This window comes from Spinacia oleracea, chromosome 3 (assembly GCF_020520425.1).
Source record: "Spinacia oleracea cultivar Varoflay chromosome 3, BTI_SOV_V1, whole genome shotgun sequence".
In the NCBI taxonomy this organism is placed as follows: Eukaryota; Viridiplantae; Streptophyta; class Magnoliopsida; order Caryophyllales; family Amaranthaceae; genus Spinacia; species Spinacia oleracea.
Genome location: NC_079489.1, coordinates 129,724,843 through 129,744,335, shown reverse-complemented (window position 1 = coordinate 129,744,335; position 19,493 = coordinate 129,724,843). Strand labels below are relative to the sequence as shown.

General features: G+C 37.8%; 1 protein-coding gene across 1 annotated transcript in view; it reads right to left on the bottom strand.

Moving 5' to 3' along the window:
• LOC110791043 (serine/threonine-protein kinase/endoribonuclease IRE1a) overlaps positions 1 to 19,493 on the bottom strand; it is a 63,554-nt gene that overhangs the window by 19,435 nt on the left and 24,626 nt on the right. The window contains exon 2 of the mRNA XM_056840787.1: positions 1,198 to 1,440. Coding sequence (XP_056696765.1) covers positions 1,198 to 1,208 — 11 coding nt within the window. The 5' untranslated portion in view covers positions 1,209 to 1,440. The remainder of the gene's footprint in view (positions 1 to 1,197; positions 1,441 to 19,493) is intronic.

Here is a 19,493-nt window from a genome sequence, read left to right as displayed (position 1 = left end):
TGCAAAAACGGAGAACAGGAAATTCTAATTCACACGGCAATGAGACAGTCCTAGGATCATGAGAGTCAGAGCCTAGTTTACGGTCATGATTCAATGAAGCTCCATCAAGCAACTGATCAGTCCCTCTACATCGAACTTTGGCTTTAAAGAAGCTAACCGTTAGATTTCACAGTAGTTTATCAAAGGCTTTAGTAGAAAGTGAATAATCTATTCTTTCAATATATAGCTCCACATCAGAATGTTTCGCACTTGAATAGACAGAATATTCTAATTCATTTCTTGCCTCAGCAGAAGAAGTCTCTGCACCCCTTGTGGCACCTTTTTGGAAACAGATTTTCCATAATCATGAATAAGCCTTCTAGTCCAAGGATCAACCTTAAAAGCAGTAGAATGCATGGATCCCACAGTAACTTCATCATCCTCGAATATTGGTGTTTTTTCCACATAGTCTTGAATAGTACCTTCAAGTTTCTCTTCAAAGTAGTAGACTTAGGCTTACTCCGTGAATTGACCAGTTCTGTCGTGATATATTAAGTATACACAACATGAAGCTGTAAGTATCTGAGAATTGCAAAAGCTCCTCAACATTCAATATTTAACAATAAAAGATTATCAATGCATTAGGAATTCTAATCGTTTTTGGTGATTTACAAATATTATTTAAAAAAAAATGGGCAAGCATGTTATTCTCATGTTCTAACAGCTACTGCCTATGTACTACATTGAAGAAATAGAGTTCAAGTTGGTGATCTAGACTGCAATTTCCTGAGTTCATATGAATTTGTATAGAACGCAAATCTTTATGTCATTTTCCATCCCTCGTGAATTATTATGCTGTATTAGTAAATATATAACCTTGATTACTATCGCTACTCTCATAATACTCAATCAAAAATAGATGAAACAAAAGAAAAATCACTAGGATTAATAGATCTTTGGCTGGCACAAAGTCATAATCATACTAGAGAAGGTCAGAGAAGAAGAAGGTTCAAAGCTCTGCAGCTTATATTTCTGAAGCATGAAGTAAAGCTACAAGAATACAATGTCAATCGAACGAAAGATTTGATGTGAAAATACATGTGACATGCTATATGCCTATAAGTTGTATGATAATTCATAGGGGATGCCAGAAATAGTGGTGAAAAAACATATTGTAGAACAAGAGTAGGCTGATGAGGGTTAGATTAGGTAACCTACCAGTTTTCCATAGTTACTGTTCAGATATAGCTCCCAGCTAGTCATCTCCACAGTCCAGAAAAGAATATCTACTGTGTGCCACTTCTTTATCCTTTTCATCATATTCTTGGACAGGAGAGTGATAAGACATATAGATTGGAGGTCCTGATGCGAAAGACCAGAGTATTTTTCTAGAATCACTATTCACTGTCTATCAGATAGACAATGCCATTAGGGGCAGCTACTAGCTCCACATCTTGTTTCCTGCAACAATACAATAAAACTGATGAGAAATAGGACGTAAAAAATAAGTACGAGGGCCTACTAAATTAGATGATGTCTATTTCTGATGAAGCCAAAGATCCATTTGTTCTTTTGGCTTTGGGATATAATTTACTAAACCAAAGTGACTCTCAAAACCTCTTCGCTTCTTTTCCATAAAGTAGAAGATGATCATCCCGTTATCGCTTATTGGTCTATTGGAAACAACCTCTCTGCAATTGCATGGGCAAGGTTGTGTATGTCCCCCTTTACCTCGCTTTTTGCGGAGCCTCTTTGAAGGTGCATGGGTAAGGTAACGATAATAACGATGAATGAAAGGTCCAGGTCAAACCAGACGGAAGAGGGGAAGTTAAAAAATAAATAACCCTTTCTTTTCTTTTGAAAGAGGGTCAATGTTCAATAGACACCATACAGGTATTACAAGCCTAAGGTAGATTGTGACATGATCTACGTCTTCTGCAGAGTCTGCAAGTTAATTTAGCATCGCTGCAACAATGTAAGGAGTACAGTAGTGATGGAAACAGTGGTTCTACAGAGTTTTGATGAATGATGATACTAATGAATGTGATTGTGAGTAAACAGAAGTAACTGCAGTAAAAACGCATGTCAAACACGCTTTATACTCGAGGGTTTTGGTGCTGTTAGTCACAGCAATTAGGTGAAATTCTCATGTTAGCTGTAACTAGAGTACTTTAAGTCGCCAAACCCACAAATAAAATCATTTTAAGATGACTGGACTTAAAATGCTCACCAATTGGGTAACATTGCCAGCTCATTGCCTTGTCACAGCTTAGTCATCTGAAAAAATTTCAAGGACAATTTGAATTTGAATTTCAAATAATAAAACAATTCTTTTTTTTATTTTTCTAGGATTTATTTCGATGAAACCAATGTTTCATCATCTCCTTGAACTCATTTGAGCTGTTATGAAATTTATGTTTTGATTTTCCAGAAAAAAAAATTTTGTTGTGAAATCTCCTTCTTCGTCGTCGGAGCATCTATGTCAATGGAGTTCTTTTCTCGGATTTTGTATTTTTTTTTTCGATATTTGCAATGTTGGATTTGGTTTGTTGTTTAATCCTAGTTTGATATCCATATCCCCTAATGTTATCAATGTTTTGTTTAAGTTTGGAAATAAAAAACATGGGTTGTTGTTGTTGACAAATCTATAGAAATGGAAAATTGCAGGGAAGTGGAAAAAAAGGGAAAAAAAGGGTGGGGGGTTGGTAGGGAAGAAGCTAAATGTGCGTTTTATTATGCTCAAGCCAGTACTCGAACCCGTGACCAGCGTGCAAGCAATGCTCTATGTTAATGTTTTAGTTGTGACCATTGTGACGTGAGGCCGAAGCCATTGTTGGTTTTGCGTAGAAATTGTATTTGTTTGGTTTCAGTATTTGTAAAATACAATCTAAATTATATTGTAAAAAAGGAAATCGCTGATTTATTATTTTTTATACAATACAAAATCTGAAATTGTATTGTGTAGAAACTATAGTTAGTGTAAAGATTAAGTTGTAATATAAATTAGAACATGTATTTTTTTTTTAAATTACACACTACTGTATTGTTTCCCGCCTATACTAAGGGCTGTTGCTGCAGCCAATCAACTAACGAACCAATACCAGCATGAGCAATTAGTAGCCGGGTCCACCATAGATTTAACATTAATTTGCTAATGAAGTGTGTATGCGTTTTTAATTTCCTCGATGTTATTTGGTTTATCATGTATACATATTAATTAAGTGATTTTCTTATTATTGGTTTTGGGATACGTATGTGTCCATATTATTGTTATACATAGTTTACATAAGTGTCTTGCTAATAAGGTTGGCTAATCCTCGTAACTAGTTCACTTAAGTGTCATGGTACTAGGTTATCCGGGAATGAGAATCGCTCGGGACACATAAAAGGGTTGGCTTAGACGATGAGTTTACTTAGGTGTCATGGTACTAGGTTATCCGGGAATAAGAATCGATCGGGACACATGAAAGGGTTGGCTTAGACGATAGAGTTTACTTAGGTGTCAGTGTACTAGGTTATCCGGGAATGAGAATTGTTTTGGACACATGAAAGAGTTGGCTTAGACGATCGAGTTTACTTAGGTGTCAGTGTACTAGGTTATCCGGGAATATGAGAATTGTTTTGGACACATGAAAGGGTTGGCTAATCCTCGTAACTAGTTTCCTTAAGTGTCATGGTACTAGGTTATACGAGAATAAGAATTGTTCGGGTCACATGAAGTGTTGGCTTAGACGACCGAGTTCACTTAGGTGTCATGGTACTAGGTTATCCGGGAATGAGAATCGATCGGGACACATGAAAGGGTTGGCTTAGACGATGAGTTTATTTAGGTGTCATGGTACTAGGTTATCCGGGAATGAGAATCGATCGGGACATATGAAATGTTGGCTTTGATAGAGGGAGCTTACACATACTTTAGTTGTCCATAAAAACACACGAGACACTAACATACTCGAAAAAATTAAAACAATTACATCGAAATAACCATGTAATTAATAAATACATTAATACCGAGCTTATTCATTAGTGATAGAAATATTTGAAAAGAATGTAACATAAATAACAATTTAATTATTATTAATTTGTAAGAAGGGTGCACAAGTAGGATGTTATTTATATTTTCCTTTTATTTTCATCAAAAGTTAATTTGAAAATTGGAAAAGCTTACACCTACTCACCTACATGTCGGACGAAAGGTTGGCTAATCCTCGTAACTAGTTCACTTAAGTGTCATGGTACTAGGTTATACGGGAATAAGAATTGTTCGGAACACATGAAAGGGTTGGCTTAGACGATCGAGTTTACTTAGGTGTCAGTGTACTAGGTTATCCGAGAATGAGAATTGTTTTTGGTCACATGAAAGGGTTGGCTTAGAGGATGAGTTTACTTAGGTGTCATGATAGTAGGTTATCCGGGAATGAGAATTGTTCGGGGCACATGAAAGGGTTGGCTTAGACGATCGAGTTACTTAGGTGTCATGATAGTAGGTTATCCGGGAATGAGAATTGTTCGGGGCACATGAAAGGGTTGGCTTAGAGGATGAGTTTACTTAGGTATCATGGTAGTAGGTTATCCGGGAATGAGAATTGTTCGTGACACATGAAAGGGTTAGCTTAGACGATCGAGTTTACTTAGGTGTCAGTGTACTAGGTTATCCGGGAATGAGAATTGTTTTGGACACATGAAAGGGTTGGCTTAGACGATCGAGTTTACTTAGGTGTCAGTGTACTAGCTTACACGTACTTTATTTGTCTATAAAAACACACGAGACACCTAACATACTCGAAAAAATTAAAATAATTAGATCGAAATAACCATCTAATTAATAAATACATTATAACGAGCTTGGTCGTTAGTGATAGAAATATTTGAAAAGAATGTAACATAAATAACAATTTAATTATTATTAATTTGTAAGGAGGGTGCACAAGTAGGATGTTATTTATATTTTCCTTTTATTTTCATCAAAAGTTAATTTTACTAACACCCTTATCCTTGTACTCCTTCTTTATCCTATTACCAATTACAAACAACTCAAAACCCGTCATGTAAGCATAACGATGGTAAAATTCACTAAACTCAAGACCGGACTCAAAACACATTCCTGGACAAGGGGTGGTAGGCGTAGTTGAATTCACAATAGTTCCTTCTCCGACGACAGGTTCAACATTAAGGTCTATACTAACCATTGTACTCTGGAATAACAAATGAAATTAAACAAGTTAATTATTAATACAAATTTAAATAAATCATACAATGCTTTTATACATATAAATAGGTATATCATGGCTTCGTGAGATTCATACAATGCTTCACTTAAAACGTTATTCGTGAGATTCATGTCACCTTCAACATGTTCCTCTGAAACATCTTCCTCTATGAATGGCAGTACATTGGATGCTTGTTTCTCCAAGACATCACTCCAAATCGAGTCCTTAAGTCCTTCAACAGTATCTCTCTCTACCAAGTGCATCTCGTTTGGAATTTGTTCATCCAATTCACTCCCTTCACTTGGAGAGCTTTCTCCTTTCTCAATCTCACGTGCATGTCTTGCCGTCATCTGTATTTCCCGAATCTTAATATCCACATCAATGGATGCAGTCTCCATACTGTACATATAGGGGAAGATTAATTGAGGCGGGATTCTCCGATACATTGGATGCTTTTCTAGTCTCCGATACATTGGATGCTTTTATACAAATCAAATTTAATTCAAATGAACAAATAATTAATTGATATAATAAAATATCATTTTGTTTTTAATTATACATATACAATTAATTAAATTAAAATGGTTAACATACATAAGTTATCCACGAAAATAAATGCTTATACACACACGGTACATAGGTTTCTCCGTCAACTTCAATCAACAACATTGGTTACTCCGCTTGATTAATTAATGGTTCATAGATTATACGACAATGATAAAATCACAATACATTAATAAAGATTATATTCGGGAAAGAAATTTACTAAGAAAAAACATAAAACGAGAACAAATTTGTAGATAACAATGAGAAGTAGAAATGGAGTTCATGAATGTTCACCTCTTACAACAAGCCTGGTAAGTGACAACCTTCTGTGGATACTTAATGTTCACCTTCACTTTTTTTTTTTTTTTTTTTTTTGGGGGAAATTTAGGCGGGGAACTTTTCAGAGGAGTTTTGGGCGCCAGAATACCCGTTGTGAAGAGCAAACTGGCGGAAAAAATGAAAACCTTTCCCTCCTAAAGTATACCATTTCCCACCTAAACCCAAAATTTACAATTTGACATGTCAATCACCCATTGCATTTTAAGTCCAGTCAACATAAAACCATTTTATGTGTATAGACTCCCACTTTAAGTTAGCCCCGTCAACAATACTCTGTAGTTGCTCAAGCAAAGGTCAATCATGAAGCACCTGGATATATGTGTTTACATATATAAGCAATATTCTACCTCGTTCACTGAAATGAGCTAAATCATTTTTAATTATTTTTACATAAGCAATATTCTACCTCGTTCACTGAAATGAGCTAAATAATTTATTTATTTATTTACATAAGCAAGGTTTGTTAAACTCACACACACAAATATGAGGAGAAAAGTATATGCCTTGTATTACAATATGCACAACTATTTATACAAAGAATAGGAAACTTAACTTACCAAAACTCCTAAAAACCATAATGAAAAACATTAAGTCTTACATCAATTTCCTACATCAAGTCTTACTTCAATTCATAGGTTACATTATGTTACAAGAATTCTAGTAACTCTAGAATTCATAACACTACCCCTCAAGATGGAGCATGTAAGTCACGAATGCCGAACTTGCGTAACAGAAACGTAAATGGTTATTTCCCAAGCGCCTTAGTCAAAATGTCAGCCAATTGATGACCAGTAGGAACGAATGAAGTATTAACATTTCCGTTAACCAACTCATCGCGGATAAAGTGATAATCCACCTCAATATGTTTCGTACGATCATGAAAAACAGGATTCTTAGCAATGTGAATGGCAGATTGACTATCACAAAATAACTGCATCGGCCTGGGATGCAAAACACCAAGAGAGAATAACACAGATTTCAACCACTTAAGCTCACATATAGATACGGCCATAGAACGGTACTCAGCTTCAGCAGATGAACGAGACACGGTAGGTTGTTTCTTTGTCTTCCAAGATATCGGAGAACGCCCCAAAAAAACCAAATAACCAGATAAAGAACGACGAGTTAATGGACAAGCCGCCCAATCACTATCACAAAATGCCGTAAGAGACATATTAGGAATAGGGCTCAGTAGAATCCCTTGGCCAGGGCTACCTTTCAAGTAGCGTAAAATGCGAGTTGCTGCATCCCAATGTAACACTTGTGGTGCACTTAAAAATTGAGCGAGAGTATGCACTCAATAACTCAATTGAGGGCGTGTCACAGACAAATAAACCAGTCGTCCTACCAAACGACGATATTGCTCAGGATAAGCAAACGGCTCCCCCTTGGCATAAGCAAACCTATGATTTTGCTCCATAGGCGTATCGATAGGTTTACAACCTAACATTCCTGCTTTAGTTAAAATATCCAAAGTATATTTTCGTTGTGAAAGAAAAATACCTTCTGGACCTCGAGCAACTTCAATGCCCAAAAAATATTTTAACACTCCCAAGTCCTTCATACGGAAACAAGTACTTAAATAATCTTGAAATCTCACTACAGCATCATGGAAAGAGCCTGCAATTATCAGATCATCAACATATACAAGGACATGCATGGAAATACTACCCTGTATATAGCTGAACAAGGAGTAATCGGCATAAGATTGTTTAAAACCAAATTCTTTTAAAGCGTTGGATAACTTAGCAAACCATTGTCGTGGAGTTTGTTTGAGACCATACAATGATTTTCGCAACCTGCAAACCTTCCCTGGAGTAGGCGTACTATATCCTGGAGGAAACTGCATATATACCTCCTCAGTCAACTCATCATGTAGGAATGCATTATGAACATCCATTTGATGCAATTCCCAATTCAGAGAAACAACAACTGCTAGAAAAAGACGTACAATCCCCATTTTCGCAACTGGAGCAAAAGTTTCATTATAATCCACACCTGGAACTTGTCGATTATCAAATACAACAAGATGCCCCTTCAGACGCTCAACAATGCTTTTATCTGTATATTTTATTTTATAGACCCAACCACTACCAATTGCCTTTTTACCAGGTGGTAAATCTTCAACCGTCCAAGTACCACTATTTTCAAGAGCATCAATTTCTTCCTGCATAGCCTTACGCCAACTGGGATCTTTAACTACCTCTTAGAAAGAAGTTGGCTCTTTACCTTTTGTAATTGTTGTTAGAAAGCATTTGTGTCTCAATGAAAATTTATTATAATCCACATAACAAGCTATATTAAAAGGTTTACCTGAGGACTTTGATGGAGGAGGGTGAGCCTTAGTCGATGAAGTAGGGTCTATATTTTGTAGCACAACTGTATTGGTAACAAAATCACGAAGTTTCATTGAAGGAAACTTTTGACGATGACCCTGACCAACATTCTCATTAACTATATTATTTTGTATGCCATCAACATTATCCACGTTTTCAATGGACACCATGCGTGGATTGATTTGTTGGCTAGCATCCACTATTGCATCATCATCATGTATTCTACCAAGCCTAGCATCAACAACAACATCAACATTTCTAGAATCACTCAAACTGCCAGTGCTATGCTGAACTATACTTGGCATACCATAGTTTCCAATAGTCCCACACCCTTCAACGTCAATGAACTCCGTATCATCCCACAAAGAATTTTGATTAAAATACAACTCCCATTGCAATTTTTGTTTATCGGGAAGTGACTCAATGTAAGGAAAAATATTTTCAAAAAGTTGGACATCACGACTCACAAAAAATTCATTCGTATCAAGATCATAAAGACGCCAACCCTTTTTACCAAAAGGATATCCAACAAAAATACACCGCCTAGATCTTGAGCCGAATTTGTCCTTAACACGTGGTCTATTTGCAGCATAACATAGACAACCAAAGACACGTATAGAATCATATGAAGGAATTTGACCAAACAAGCACTCATGAGGGGATTTACCATTTAATACTTGGGTGGGAGTCCTATTAATAAGGTGAACGGCAGTGAGAACACATTCCCCCCAAAAGTACTTAGGCAATTTTTCTTGAAACCGTAATGCATGAGCAACATTAAGAATGTGCCTATGTTTTCGTTCAACACGACCATTTTGTTGAGCAGTATCTACACAAGAGGTTTGATGCAAAATCTCCTTTTTCTTAAAGAAAGACCCCATACTTAAGAATTCTTGCCCATTATCACTTCTCAAAATCTTAATTCGTTTATCAAATTGAGTTTTTACCATTGCATAAAATTCACGAATTAAATTTCCAACCTCATATTTTCCACACATCAAAAATACCCACGTAGCACGGGAAAAATCATCAACAATAGTGAGGAAAAAACGTGCATACAACTAGAAAGCACCTTATTAGGTCCCCAAATATCACAATGGATTAACTCAAAAATACCAGATGCTTTATTCAAACTTAACGGAAACGAGTTTCGGGGTTGTTTGCCCATAAAACAATCCGGACAATTAAAATCACAACCATTAGGCCTTTTACTACTAACTACCCCAGGTAAAGAAGAAATAACTTTCATAGAGGGATGACCTAAACGTCTATGCCATATCATACTTGCATCTGAAACAGCCACTTTATTTGCTTGCGGACGATCACGTGCACAAATTGGCATGAATATATAGACCCCATTAGACTGCACCCCCGCTCCAATCAGGTTCCTCAAATTGTGGTCCTGAATAGTACATAGCTTGTTAGTGAAAAGAACAATAAACTTGTGACAGTCTAGTAATTGAGACACCGACAACAAATTATAGGTTAGATCAGGGACATATAAAACATTCTCCAATAATAAATCATCGCACACCAAAATATTTCCTTCTTTCGTGGCGGTAGTACTTTTGCCGTTAGGCATACCAACAGGTGATGAAATATCACACAAATTTGTGAATAAAGAGATATTACCCGACATGTGATTTGAGCATCATGTATCAGATATCCAATCACTGAAACCATACGTACCATTTAATTTTTAGGACAACGAAGAAGATGTTTTCGACCGATTGAATGCAGCCATGAATTGAGCCCATTGCTCATCAGTAAGTGTTGGTGCATTTCTTCTATCAGCCTCACCAACTTCCTGGGTACTGCCACCACGGGAACTACCAACATTTGCAGTGGAGCCACGACCAGAATTGCGCCCACTGCGACCAGAACCACGACTTCCACGGCCTGAGGCAGACCTGCCCCCATGACCACCAGGCGAACCACCAACATACCATTCAGGAAATCCAACAAGTTCAAAGCACTTGTCTTTCTCATGGCCTGCTCGACCACAATGAGTACATAGCCTACCATCACAGTCTCCCACAGCCTTACCAGAACGAGAATACGCCACACCATTGGCCGCAAACCCCACTGCATCGGGACGGGGGTTTTCTTGAGCCTCCGAAACAGTTTGCTTTCTCTCATCAGCAATCACACGAGAGTAAGCAACATTGAGAGATGGAAAAGGATCCATCATTAACAAATTGGAAACAACACTCCCGAATTTCTTTGATTCGAGACCAATACAAAATTGATGGAGCATCTCTGTTTCACGAATCTGGACATACTCATTAGCAGCGGAACACGTACACGTAGGAAATTTTGTATAACTAGAAAATTCATATTGTAAACTACTTAATTCACCATAATATACAGCCACAGGTCTCCCCCTATGTTTACAATCAGTAATTTTATTTTTTAATTCAAGAATACGAGGCCCGTTTGTGAGGGGGTCGAAAAAGCACGAGGCTAATGCATGACCTCGTCCCTCGTGGGCGTGACGTCGTCAAATCAAGTGTAGTTAGATTTCCTGTGAGTTTACACCCAATCGACTAGTAATATAGGAGTCGCCATTCAGTTTTTAACGACAATGAGAAAAACTGACAAAACCCGGTTATCGTGACATAAAGGGAGTGCAATTATGTTCGACCACGACGGCCATAGGTTCCCTTGTGATCCTTGGTGTGGGGATCGCTCAACGTACACCCGCAGGGCAGAGATTGAGAGTTCGGGGGACTGTAACTACCGAGAGGAGTGCTCATCGATAACTCCAGAGGCAGGTTATCCTTACTAGCTCAGCATAAATAATTGAAGGGACATGCGTTTAAACTATTAAAATATTCTGAATTGATTTTTTAGCAATATGCAACACATAATACTAAATCGATCGTGATTATCTTATTTAGATTGATTCAAGGTACCTAGCATGATAATTCAATTGTCCAAGGTATTATCTTATTAGGCGTGATAGATCAATCAAGTTAATAGTTTGACGATTTTATAAAAGGGTGATTAAAGCGATTAAATCATGCAAAGGGACACATTACAACGCACCCTTGAGAGGTGCGTCACGGTTCTCAGAAAACTAACCACTTGGCTTTGCTATTTCTCCTTTTATTTAACGAATCTCGGGTTTCTGAGCAGTGTTCCAGTATTTAGGCGTAATTCATCAGCTACAAGGGACAGGATACATTCTGTTCGACTTTTGGGTCGATTGCGACAGAACGCGGGATCAATTTCGCAGCGTGAGGCTTAGGCTTACGGTTGGAGTCAATACTCAGATTATGAATTGTGTGTCCTCTTCACGTCGGTTTTTAGGCTATATTTATAGGGAAAGAGTTCATGGAAAGATAGATCTTTAGAATCCGAATCCGAAAAGAATTTGGAGACGACACGACCCCAGGTATTTTCAGCGCCTAGTGTTGGGCGCCGAAGATTTCGGCGCCCAGACCCAGGCGTTGAAAATAGGATCTGGGCCGAGCCTTTTGTCAGATTTGGACTCTTAATCACGGAGCTTTTGAGACTTATAAGAGTTTCTTAGTGCGTATCAACTTATGACGGAATGCGTCTGGGCCCGTTACGAACTCTAGGTTCGTTAGGATTTTAATTAATACGTAACTCTTATTTTCGAATTATAGCAAGAATAGAATTCCTTTGCCAATTCTATCTCTTTTAGGACTTATGTTGGAGTGCAACACCTAATTCTGACAGATTTCTATCTTTTATGACTTTGCCACGTTTAACAACTATTTCTTACGGCAGTTACCATTTTTAGCAGGTTTCTATAAATAGCAGTTTTTACTGAAATGAAAAGGTGATACAAGCCATGGTGTATGTGACCTGTTTTGCGAGGGTCTCACGAGCCCCCGAGTGATAACATTTGACTTAAGGGTCATCACTTGAAGTGTTAACACATTCCTCACGTGTCATTGGAATTTGTTAAGTATAGAAACTCCCTCACTTTGTCATTGGAAGTACCTAAAGATGTATAGAAACTCCCTCACTTTGTCATTGGAAGTATCTACAGACGTTTTCGAAATCAAATCTATAAAGTGTAACCAGGCCTGGCCAAGCCCAATCACAATCACGAGGTAAAAATATTTTTAAAGATTCTCATTTTCAGGGTTAGCTAAACGAGAAAACCCCCTTGTTTTTATAGGACGTAAAAGGAAGGAAAATCCAGCACATCACTCGTTTTGGAAAAGCGGAAAACCAATTTTTTGATTTTTGAAAAGAGAAACGGTCCTTTGATTTTTGGAAAAGGGAAACCATCCTTTGATTTTTGGAAAAGGGAAACCATCTTTTGATTTTTGGAAAAAGATAAACCATCTTTTGATTTTTGGAAAAAGATAAACCATCTTTTGATTATTGGAAAAAGATAAACCATCTTTTGATTTTTGGAAAAAGATAAACCATCCTTTGATTTTTGGAAAAATATAAACCATCCTTTGATTTTTGGAAAAGGATAAACCGGAAAAAGTTATCGCTGCAGTGACTAAGGACCTGCGCGGTTAGTGACGCAGACCCCGCCCGCTGAAGGTGGGCGAGCCTGTCCTGCTGAGGGTGGACGCCCCGTCCGATAGAAGTGGACGAATCTGCTTTGATGTTTTGAAAATAAGGACCTACGCGGTTTGTGACGTAGACCCCGCCGGCTGAAGATGGCGAGCCTGTATTTTGAAGATTTTTTTTTATTTTTTTCGAAAACTGAGGACCTGCGCGGTTAGTGACGCAGACCCCGCCCGCTGAAGGTGGGCGAGCCTGTTTTTGTTTGAAGAATTTATTTTCTTTCGAGGGATTCTCGGATTTAGTTGCAACCTGAATGTGGGTTGACAACGTGCTTAGACGGACCATTGTCTCGTGGTCATCATCTTTCATGGTTTTGAGCTAGTCTTTATGGCTCAATTTTGCCATTACCTGGGTCCTTGATTAGGGGACTATGTATAAGTATCAACGGCGGCCTTTGTCTTGAGGTCGTAATCCGGTTTTATCTTTTGAGATTATCCAAACACGGGGCTTCGTACAACGTAGTTTGGGAATATTGTTTTAATTTTGCATACTCTCTTTTGAAATATATATTTTCTTCCGAGCCCCCAATGACTCGTGCTTGACGGTCATTTCTTGTCAAAGAGGTTCTTTGGGGATACGCATTTTGTAATGTCCTTGATCGTGTTTGGGATCGTGCTCGTAAGTGCGAGCGATCTTTGTAGTGATGTGCTACTCTTAACAAAGCCGTGAGGTGCGACTTTCAGTAAGGAAATTGGCAATTTTCGAGTCGAATGGATATGGCAGGACCCTACAGAAGTCAGGGCCTTTTTGGGGCCTGGGCTCATTTTCGGCGCCCTGGCCTGGGCGTTAGAAATAATTCACGCCCAAGTGGGGCGTTGAAAATATTTCTTGGGCTGGTCTTTTGATGACACAGTTGGCCTCTCGTTCGTTCGTTTATTTCACTTGGAAATTCTACGTATTCTCTTCTCTTTTGTTTTTCTTTATTTTGATTTTCAGCGCCCAGAGCTGGGCGTCGTAATATCTGGCGCCTGGTCCTGGGCGTTGAAAGTGCGTCCCAGGCAGGACTTTCTCGTGATGATTTCTCGAGAAGCCGTAGTCGATTGGTGGACTACGGTGTTTGTCGCTTTGGGGCGATTATTTAAAGGAACTGTTGCTCTTAAGGTGTACATTTATTGCAATAGTCGGGCGAGTCTATATGGCCCGAGGAACATACCTTGAGGTGTAAGACTTTGATCGCTCTTATATTTTTTTCTTTTGAACGTGTTCGTGAATGTTCGATACTTAGAATGTATGTGCGAACGAGCGTTCATAGAATGGCCGTTGCGTGCGGTCCATTAATCAGTTCGCTTGAATCATTTTTTTTTGAGCAATGACTGATATTGAATAGTTTTCTTAGAAGCTTGATAGGGTTCAGGCCCATTCATGAAGTGGGCTCAAGCATCGTGCCCTTTTGATCGTTCAAACATTTGCTTTGAGATTTTTTTATATTGCTACGGTCGTTTCGTAGCTTGGAGCCCCCAAGTATGCATGTTGGGATGCTTCCTTTTGGCGTACGATTTTTGTAGGTTCTTTCGAGAAAGATTCCTTGGGGTCCCGCTCGTGTAGGTGCACGCTATCCCTTCCGTGGTAGGTAATATTTTTCTACTTTTAATCCTTAATGTAGAAGTCGGGTGGCTTGCATTTTGAATTTGGGCGATAAGTAATCTTTGCCTCTTTTATACATGCTCTTGGTCGTGCCCGCATTAGTGCAATATGCCTCACTCTTTTTAGACTTGTACCGTGGGATGGTTGAACTTATGGTGTGACGTAGGCTTGTGTGGCCTAACAGCGTGTCTTAGAACATTCCTCCAGGTGTTGGGATATCATTATTATTTTTTGCATTTGGAGTACTTCATCACGCCTCGTTCAGGTGCTAGAACAAGTGTAGCACCTTCTGCGTGGGTGTGCACGGCTTATTACTTCGTTCGATGCGAGGATTCATAGATGTTTCTTTCTTCCCCTTTTTTTTTATCCTTGATTTTTCTTTCGCTTTTGCTTTGGAACGACGCAGACTGTGTAACGGGCGCTTGTTGAAGGAAATAATGCCCTTGGTCCAAGTATGCATATAATATTAAGTCTAATAAATGCGGTTCAGTATTAATTCACAAGTTAATAATTCAGTGAGATCAAGTGAGCTGAATGCCTAGCTAGAGGCCGCTTCAGTTCAAGTGGAATTAATGATATTAATCCACAGCTTACTCTTGACTGAACCCGTAGGGTCACACAAATAGTACGTAAACGGATCAAGTATTTAATGGCATTAAATACTCCATCTATGGATATTTGGAATCGACGGATCTTGGTTTCAGTGGGAGCTGAGATCGTCACAAGCAAGAAATGAATACTCCGGAAACGATGATATTGCCGGAAACGGAAATATGGATCGTATCGGAAATATAAATATTATCCAAGTCGTAGATGTTGCCGGAAACGGAAACATGGTACGTATCGGAAAATATTATCGGAAATGGAAATATTTCCATAATCGGAAATATTGCCGGAAACAGAAATATTGTCAGAATCGGAAATATTATCGGAATCGGAAAATAATTCCGGAAACGGAAATATTAAATATTTGTTCGAAATGGAAATTAATTCCGGAATCGGAAATATTAAATATTGTTCTTATCGGAAATGAATTCCGGAACCGGGAATTTAATCGGAAGCGCATCGTACGAATTAGCATCGGACGAGGCTTGCTAGACGAAGGTCCAGCACGAAGCCAGGCCCGCGCCCAGCAAGCCGAGCGCCCAACATGGAGCTGCCACGCCTCGCCAGGCCCAGCGCAAGGCCAGGCCCAGCAAGGCCTTGGCGCGCGCACGCTAGGCGTGCTGTTGGGCTGCGAGCAACGGCTGCTCGTGTGGGACGCAAGGCCTGCGCGGGTGGTGCGATGCTCGTGGCCTTACGATGCTCATGTTCGTAACGAATCCTAATCCTATCGGAATTCGTGTATTGATTAAATCCTAATCCTAATAAGATTATATTTATTATTTAGAGTTCAAGTTGGATTCTAATTAATAAAACCAAATCCTAGTAGGATTATAATTCCTTTTCCATACCTCTATAAATAGGAGCCTAGGGTCATAATTTATAGATACAATTGAAGTATTCTAAAGGTAAGATTTTGAAGAAAAATCAGCCATACACTTGCACCTAATAGCCGGAATTCCTAAGCTACCTTAAGGGCGATTCTAGTTGGTCAATCTTAAGGCGGATCCGGACGTGTTGTGGACTATCTACGGAGGGACGACACTTGGAGTCCTAAAGACTTGTTCTTGTTTTGTTCGGGCGCAGCTAGGGAGGGCACGCAACAAAGTGTATGCATCTAAACTATGCTAAAAGATTATGTGTAAATAATATGCTTTCCTGGCTTTATGGTTTTTCCGCATGATTTATGAATTGTCATATGTATCATAACCTAACAGTGGTATCACGAGCCTCTTATTATTTTCATAATCTAAATTGCATGAACATGGTTAAATTTTACAAAGAATTAAAAGGGGTGATTAATTTTCGTAATTGTTAATTAATTGCAAATTGCGTTTATTTAATTATATGTACGCAATTTTTTGGCAGTTTCTTCGTTACTCATCCAAATCGAGTGATTTTTGTGTCAATTCTGCATGTAAAAGGCATTCTAAAATTTTGACAAAAAAAGTACTTTTCGCCCGAACCCAGAATTCCCAAATTCGAAGCCTAACTATGACTTTTCGGAGGTTTTAGTTTTTCGAACGCAAAAGTTTGTAAATTTAAGATGTTAAATTATATATTTGCGATTCTTGTTGATAAATCTTGAATATTTGATTGACCTACTGTATATGTTTAACAAGTTTGAATGCCTAGCCTTGTTAATTATACAACCTAATTTGTAATTATGATTAATTTGTTGAAATTCGAATAATTTAGAATTAATTTGATTTTCATAATTAATTAATAATTTAATTAGGTACCAATGATTAAAAACCACCATAAAAATTGGTATTTGTGTTAAATTTTAAATTTTTATGACCTAGATTTGAATCCATGTTAATCGGAATTTAATTGATTAATAAATTTTCGATTTTTCGCCCTATAATTATGAAATTAATATGATTTATTAATTTGTCATTAATTTTGGAAATAAAAGTTTTAATTTTTATGCAATTCGCTCATAAAACTTGCACGCACAAAGCAATGGACGCTACGTGTTACCCTTAAGGGGTGTTGTATAGTGTGGGCATGCGACGACGAGCAAGGGAGCTCGTCGCCCATGCGGTACGAATGTAGCGAGCAAGGCGAGTAGCACGCAAGCACAAGGCAGCAGCCCTGCCTTCCGTCGAGTGCTGCGATGATGCATGGGCGGATGGGCGAAGAAGCAAGGCGAGCGAGTAAGGCAGGCGCGCGCGCGGGCAGCGAGGGGTGCCTCGCAGCAACGAGCGCTGCCTCACCTAGCCTCGCCAAGCAACTGCTGCGCTACGAAGCAGCAAGCGATGCTGCGCGCAAGCGCGGCTCGGCTTGCTGCGTTTGCGCGTGGCAGCTGCTCGTGCCTTGCTGTGCGATCACTCGTGAGGGGCGATGCTGCCTCGTGGACTCGACGGGGCATGGGCGCAAGCCCATGGCCTCGTCTTGACCCGATTGATGCGTTTTGAATTTAATTTTTAATTTTCAGTTCGGAAACGATTTTAATTAATTTTAAAATCTGTAATTTAAATTGTTTTATTGGATTTTAATTTTGAATATTATAATTATTATAAATTTTATTTATACTAATTATTTTACTAAAATTAAATCTTGAATTAATTTAAATTCGTTTAATTCAACTGAAATAAATTAAATTAATGGATTCGATTATAAATTTATATGAGCTTTAAATTTTAATTAAATTTGTATGTTTCCGGTTAGACTAGAAATACATTTTTATGTTTAAAATTAGTAAAGCATATGAATTTATTGGTTTAAGTGGGAGCATTTTTAGTCATAAACTCTTGATTAGGTCTACAAATCCTTTAAGGTTAAACAACTTGATTAGAATTAATAAGGACTGAATAATTGGTAGATTATTGGTGCCATTAATTAATTGCTGCAAATATTTATGTGATGCATAACGTGTTTTACTAACCAGCTATGTGGACCATTCATGATAATGAATGGGGGAATGGTATATATTGTATATGTACTATTTTGCAGGTTATGGAGTGACTAGTATGACCCAAATAGGATAGAAAATATGGTATGTGTACCATTAATTTGAATGTAATTGGTCTAATGCACCAAATTTGTTTTTCAATTTAAATATGGTCTGCGTACCATCAAATAGTTGTAATTAGTTTAATTATAGCTTATCCTATTTGAAGAAAATGGTGCCTTCCACGGTGAAATTCAAGACGAAGTTACCATTTTCGAGACGGACTTTGAAGTTGAAGCTTCAAGATGAAGTCGGGCCATACTAGATCACATTTATCTTATGCATGCTTTAAGTTATTTATTGCTTTAAATATGTCTTAATTATGCATGAGATTATGGCTTGATTATGTTGCATGATTAAGGATTTTAGTTCACTTAAAATCTAACCAACATAGTAAGAGCCTTAAGTTTCAAACTTAAAAATTGAGTTAAAAGGTGCCATGCCAAAATAAACACTTACTTGGATATCCTTTACATCAATCTAGTAATAGTTTTCGCTCAGCAAGGTGTTACTTATTGGTCCTAAAGGGGTAAGGTACACAAATAATTGTGAGTACATGTTAGTTTTGGTGAAACTCAACGATATAAGTAAGGAGTCCTTTTATGTCGTGGCAAAATCGATAGGTTTACCTAATAAGTTCTTAGACGTACCTATCAACCAAGAGTAGTTTTAGACTATTAGCAAAAGGCTTTTGCTTACCTAAAATGTTTTAGAATTGAGTCAAAATACATAATGTGCTTAATTCTTCAATGGTTTTAGGGTCTTGGAATCATTTTATTCACACCTGCCGGAACAATAAATTTGAATAAAATGCTAAATAACTTGTTTGAATTGCATGATTGCTTTACTTTCAAGTTATTATTCATGATAAATGTTTAGACTTTGCATGCTTCAATGTATGTTTTAATTATTGTTTATAATTAAATATCTTGCACTTTAGTAAATCCTTTTAGAAAGTTAATAATAAATTTCCTCGATTGGTAGTGAATCCAAGAACAATTCACGGAAATGAGAGAAAATGAGCAATTTAAAATGTACGTTTCTTACAGCGACTTTTATGGTTGTTTTCGAGTATCAAAATCGAATGGCAAACCGATTGGAGCTTGTGAATTCAAAATACAATGTAGTTTTGAGATCATAAAGCATTGAGTTTAAACGCTCAGCTTTACCAATGGTTAACAACCTAATATCTTTGTCCATTTAATTCTCGAATGAGTCTAGTCCCTAGACATTCGAATAGATCGATGCTTAGAGAACTTTAGAAGCTTCTGGTAAGATCATCTAGTTGAAACTTAATATTCAACATAAAATGGTAAGAACCTTGTTGGAGTGACATTGGACATGTCTAACAAAGTATAAAAGTCAACACTAAAGATTTCA